This window comes from Propithecus coquereli, unplaced genomic scaffold (assembly GCF_000956105.1).
Source record: "Propithecus coquereli isolate 6110/MARCELLA unplaced genomic scaffold, Pcoq_1.0 Scaffold335, whole genome shotgun sequence".
Taxonomy (NCBI): Eukaryota; Metazoa; Chordata; class Mammalia; order Primates; family Indriidae; genus Propithecus; species Propithecus coquereli.
This window is the reverse complement of record NW_012149008.1, coordinates 588,068-594,240: the sequence shown is the minus strand read 5'-3', so window position 1 is coordinate 594,240 and position 6,173 is coordinate 588,068. Positions and strand designations below refer to the sequence as shown.

At 38.9% G+C, this 6,173-nt stretch overlaps 1 protein-coding gene across 1 annotated transcript in view; it reads right to left on the bottom strand.

Annotated features, from left to right (window-relative positions):
* Positions 1-5,515, bottom strand: part of EXOC4 (exocyst complex component 4) — a 1,030,122-nt gene extending 1,024,607 nt beyond the window's left edge. The window contains exon 1 of the mRNA XM_012650605.1: positions 5,386-5,515. Within this exon, the coding sequence (XP_012506059.1) occupies positions 5,386-5,471 (86 nt within the window). The 5' untranslated portion in view covers positions 5,472-5,515. The remainder of the gene's footprint in view (positions 1-5,385) is intronic.
* Between the last annotated feature and the right edge of the window lie 658 nt (positions 5,516-6,173).

Below are 6,173 nucleotides of genomic sequence, written 5' to 3'. Positions count from 1 at the left end.
ATTTAAATCTAGCTTTTCTAACTCTCAAATTATCAAATAATTATCATCTTAATTCAGCTGTACAAGGTTTCCTAGTTACAAAGACAATATTCTGACAAACAGAATCTAACACTCTAGTCAAACTGGAAAGGATATTTCTGGTATAAAATTAACATTATATCCTGGTTGCTATCTGGCAAATTTATTAAAATCAAGTTTCTAACCAAAGAAGCTATAAATCCTGGAAAGGAGGAAATGAACATTTGAGTATCTTTTCTGTGCCAAATTGTGCTAGGCACTTTCATATACTCCTATCTCATTTAATGTTTAAAAAAACTAGAGCATATTGTACTACTATCCCATTTTACAAATGAAAAACTAAGACACAATGGTTTTAAGTAACTAGTCCAAGGTTGCATGGGTAATACAGTAAGTTTCTACTTAACTACACCAAACCACATACTGCACCTCCCACCACAGGCTGTGACTATACCTGCCTACAAGTAATGCCTTGGAAAAAAACCTGACCATATCACCCACCATTAAAACTATATGACTATATGTCTCAAGGCCTTCATGAAATTCCAATATTAATAATTACAAATGAGCCAGGAGTGGTGTGGCTCACACCTGTAATCCTAGCACTTTGGGAGGCCAAGCAGGAAGATCACTTGAGGCCAAGAATTCAAGACTAGCCTGGGCAATATAATGAGACCCCCGTCTCTACAAAAATTTTTTTAAAAATTAGCTGGGCATGGTGGCATGTGCCTGTAGTCCCAGCTACTTGGGAGTCTGAGGCAGGAAGATTGCTTGAGCCCAGAAGTTCAGGGCTACAGTAAGCTGTGATCATACCACTGCACTCCAGCCTGGATGACATAGGAAGATCCTGTCTTGAAAAAAAAAAAATTACACATGAGATCCGAAACTAAAACATGAGTCTCCAAGATCTTAATTCTGCACATTTAGCTAGAAAATGGCAATTTTTTTGCCCTTTATATCCACATATACTGTCAGATGTCCCAGGACTTCCTGAAAATTAATAAAGCATTTAGTCTCCAGGTATTCTAGCAGCAATTTTCAAACAAGATTGCATTGCTAGGGCCAAGACTCCCCAGTGTACAAAGAGAGCTAGAAATCTAAAAAGCTTTATGAGGTGGGCTCAATGAAGAGAGGAGATGGTGCTGGAAACATTAACATCTAATACAACTTCCAGGACTTGGCTCAGAACAGAGTGACCACTTCCTTTCCCGCCACAAACTCTGTCAAGAACCTCAAAGCTGTTTGTTCAAAGCCCTGATCAAAGCCTGGACCCCTTCAACAAAGTTTACTTTGAATTAAATAAAGGGCTGACCAAAATACTCTCTGAGGAGGAAGGAAATTTAACAGGTGTCTAGAAGAAAGGATTATTTTTAAGTATTTGAAATTCCAACTTCTGTGAAGACATAAAAGTTGATGAAAAAGTGAGCCTTCCACTGCCTTCAGACCTCCTTGACATCTGTAACCAGAGTGTGTCTTCAAAAACTCTGCTCCAAGGGTTCAATAAGGTCTCCGTAAGTCACAACCAAAGTTTGTCTTCCCAATTAAACTGGCTATTACAAGCCAACTTATAAAGAAAAGGGAGACAACACTTAATTGGAAAGCAAATCACCTAGCAGTAAGTGGTAGACACATTTCCCAATTAAAAATCTGACAGGAACTCACAGAAATAAAATAGCATCTCCAAAATGCCGTCTTGCTTATTTCCTAAGCAGAGAGGCTACGGCCTCCAACTTCACACAAGACAAAAGGTTAGGGAGGAAAATCAATAGAAAAGTAGGAAAATGTTCTGTGTGTGTGTGTGTGTGTGTGTGTGTGTGTGTACAACTGTCCACCATACATCAGCAGGTAATCAGGACCCTGTCCATCCAATTAGTTCCATTTTAAAGGGCCAGTGCCAAGGCTTAAAACCAAAAGCTGCAGTTAGCAGCAACCTCCAACAGACTAAATCCCAAGAACCATCTGTTCCCTCATCAAAGCCCTACCTCACAGGCCTGAGGACCTCTTCTGAAAAACCCCGGAAGTCTACTCTTTGAAATATCTGACTGTCCTGAAATATTTTTATTCAATATTTTTTAAATGATTAAGGAATTTTATTTATAAGTCTCGAAGTGCTTAAAAAATATCTATCTACCAAATATCATACTTGTATTACAGTTACACTATATTTCGTTTTTAAATTATTTTGGCTTTTGATTAAAGTGATAGGCTATCTTACAAGCAAAATATAGTCATTATTTAGCTATTTAGTACAATGGCTGAAAATAGTATGAGATTTGGATATTCCCCATGTCTACACCTACTTTGGCCTTAAGTCAAACCTTATCCACCTGTAGGTTTTTAATCCAGTATTAAAAGATGACTAACAATAAATGCTGTTTCAACTGTTAAGAGTAGCATTAAAATAATACAAAGTATTCTGATGATACATAATGTAGTGTAGAAGTGACAATTTCTACATATCTGAACAAGAGAATTGAAGGAGAATTTTTAATATTCACTATTCAAAAAAATAAAAACAACTGCTCTGTGATATAAAAAGATAAGTAAAGCTAAACTGATCAAACTTTTCAAAAGTGCACTCTATCACTAGTAAGTAATTTATTTTGTGACAAAATGATAGGTCTATGGAAACACGAACTGGCACATACCAGGTACGTCTCAGGAATACTCAGATTTTATAGACAGAAACCTAAAATGGGTTTTCCTTTTTGAGGCTTATTGCCAAAGCAACCAGGAAAGATACAGTCTTTCAGAAAAAAATTGCAAAAAGGTTAAAGACAGGAGAAGGTAATTACCGTTTCGCACAAGGAACTAATAATAATAAATACAATGTTGCAAGGATAACTGCAAAGAATACAGACTGAACAGAGACACAAAGCAGCAACTTCAGAGTGATAGCACAATTTACTTAAAAGAAATATACATTCCCCCTTCTATTCTTCCCTGCAGCACCCTACCCTCCCCTCCTTCCCAAACACCAAAGTAATACTACCATTCTCCCCTCAGTCACTGCCACTGTTTATAAAATTTAAACCCCTGAGTATGTTGAAAAGCATATCAGGAAAGAAACAACAAGGAGACAGAGTTAGTAACATCCTCACTCCAACTCCAATATATTCCCGTGACTCAGAGAAATGCTGAAATACAAACACCAACACTATAGCAACAACATCGTCCAGTCTTAAGTTTGTAGGCAACCATGAATCCCAACCTTTACTAAATTTGCCCAGGATGCTAGGTCTGCACACTCGCTTAGACCATACTCTTAACAAATATAATAAAAGTGTTATTCAGTGGTCTAAGGTGGTCAAGGATAAGGAAGAAAAATGAAAAGCAGTAACACACAACAAAGATCAAAGTAAAAATGCCTAGGCCTCCATCACGGTGCTAGAGGTAATGTAAAATGCCACAAGAGACGGATGGATAACCACAAAATCATACTGGACACCATCCAGCAGCATAAGGGATTCTCCCTGGAGAACACAAAGGAATGGTCAACCAAAGGCAATGTATGTTTCTGAATCAGCATCAGTAAAAAAGCTTTAGGTTGGTTTTCATGCTGTTCTCAAATATATGACATTTAGAATAAATTTAACCAGCACCGAAGAAAACATAAATAGCATAAATGAAATGGGAACTGCCTACAGAATCAAAAGTACATAGATGAGATGGTACGTTTGCATACTGCTGCTACCTCCTCTAATCCCACTGGAAGTAACCACTCGTTCTCCTGGAATTCCCTAACATTTCATCTCTCTCTTCTAGTCTCATGTCATCATTTTTACTTATGGACTTTATCCTTCAGATAAACTATACTCTCCTCAAGGGTAACATCATGTCTGGCTCATCTTTGCAAAATTCAGGGCATTCATTCATTCAAAAAATATTTATTAAGTATATAACAAGTACCAGACACCACATTATGAACTGGCACTAAATACTCATTGTTTAAATGAATGCTGACTATAAGGCAGAAAAAATAAACAAGTTCGAAAAAGGATCCAAATAAATTCACATACAGGTATTATAATTCCATAGAGGATTCAGATGGAAACTATAATTATTCTAGTTGGAGTTTTAGTATTATGAAATTCATCTACACTACCTGTACATAGTCATGTCAAGAACGTGGGCCTGTAGATTCACGAAAGAACAGTATTTCCTCTGTATGGCCTAGCAAGTCTATTAAGCATTTCCATAAAGAGAAGAATTATTCTCTTAATCCTAAAAGAAAATTGATAATAATGATTTAACAGTCCATAATCTTAAAGTAGAGTCCCCTAAATAAGACCCACAAGATGGGTCTTTATCGGTTAGTGAATGATAAGCCATTTTAAAAGTTTGCTGTACCTTTTCATTCACTTGCTTAGTACCTACCAGATAAGGTGGGCCCTGGGTTTTAAAAAAGTCAGGACATTCCAGGAGTTCTCCAAGAACTCAAACAAAACTTTAGCACAGGTGGGGAAAACGGAAGGGCGGAGGCGGTGCTGAGGGGATGGTAGAGCCGTTGGTTTTATGAAAAATACCTGAGTTGAAATTCAAATGCGAACAACGTAATAACGTGTCATAATACATTTTATTTAGGTTGTTTTTGATCATTCCTTGTATCATTCTTAATGGTACCTGATAGGATTCCCCCCATCCTCAATTTATTTCTTAAAAAGAATAAAAAGGCCCTAAATGGTCCATCACTCCCATTCCCACCCTAATATTATGGGAAAATAAAGTGCATGGAGGATAACTTGAAAATTATTTTGTTTTGTTTTTAATCAATACATCAGAATAGGAAGGCAGGAAAAGGCAGAACAAAAAACGAAAACAGATGTGTGCCTTCAAACCCACGAGTCCTTCTACCAGCTCACTGCCGATTCCTGTATTTGAGGCTGTGGCCATTCACAGGTGGTTTAAAGTGTCCAGCGTGTGAAAACACAATCTGCAACTCGTGACAGGATTCTCTGGACTTCAGGGCCTTAAACCCAGATGTCCAGGAAACAAGACCGCCTTGCACAGTGAGCGATGCTACAGGCAAGCAATAAACAAACAATGTGTGAACCAATGAACACACCTTCACCTGGCTTTCTCTATCAAACCCAATCAGCGTGCTTCCAGGGCCCGAGGACCCCAATAGAGGGCTCTGCCCCCAAAAAAGACTGCGAGGCGTGGCTCCTCCCTCTAGGTCCAACCCCAGAGAAAAAAGGGAGAACTGCTGAGACCCTGGGGTGGGCTGGGACCCGGGAGAGGGGCTGGGGGAGGCAGGGAGCAAAGAAAAGTGTCAACAGGGTGGAACCCAGCTAACCCTTCTCCTTTCCAAAGCGGAGGTCGAGCCGCTGCCCCCTGTCCCCTGACCCTGCCTCCTGCCTCCCTCACCTGATCACAGAGATGAGCAGCCCCGAAGGGTCTTTGCTTTTGCTGACTGTGCTTCTGTATTTCCCACCAGCTGCTTCTGCCGCCATCTTGGTACGCAGGGAGAGGCGGTAGGTTCGAAAGCAGCAAAGCGAACGTAAACGCTATATTTGACCCCGATGGCGTCTGCACCAATGGATGGAGAGAAATCCAGAGGCGCGGAAGTGGAGCATCCAATCACTGGAGTGATGAGGCGGGACTGAGGCAGACGGTTCGGATGCCGTGACTTCCGTGTTCACTCTAAGCACTCTGGGAATCGTAGTTTTCCTTCTGCAGCTCCTGGGAGTGCTAAACCAGTGGCAACTCGTTAAGTGTCCTAATATGTGTCCTCATTTATCTAATAAGTGTCTTCATTTTTCCAATAAGCGTCTTCATCTGTATTTATTCTGCCTTTGGGATTTTTTCGGTTTGCTTGCTTTTAGAATTTTATCAGGCCTTAATCAAATTTATCTGATGATAAATGTATTTGTGAGAGTATTTAAATAGAGGGGGTTATGTAGTTGATGCCTATTTGCAAAGTTCTTATGTTAAACACAAGGGATTTTATTAAAAAACCAATCAAATGTGAAAATAAATACACATTTAAATGCATTTCTTTAGTATTCTCTAAAATTAAATGTTTCTACATTCGTTTTATGTGTGAGTTCAATTTTTTCCAATATTTCTCTATTTCCAGATAATTCTAAAAACATATGCACAGTAACACACAAATGTATATTGATAAAGAAAAGACACTATAACCTAAAAACAAA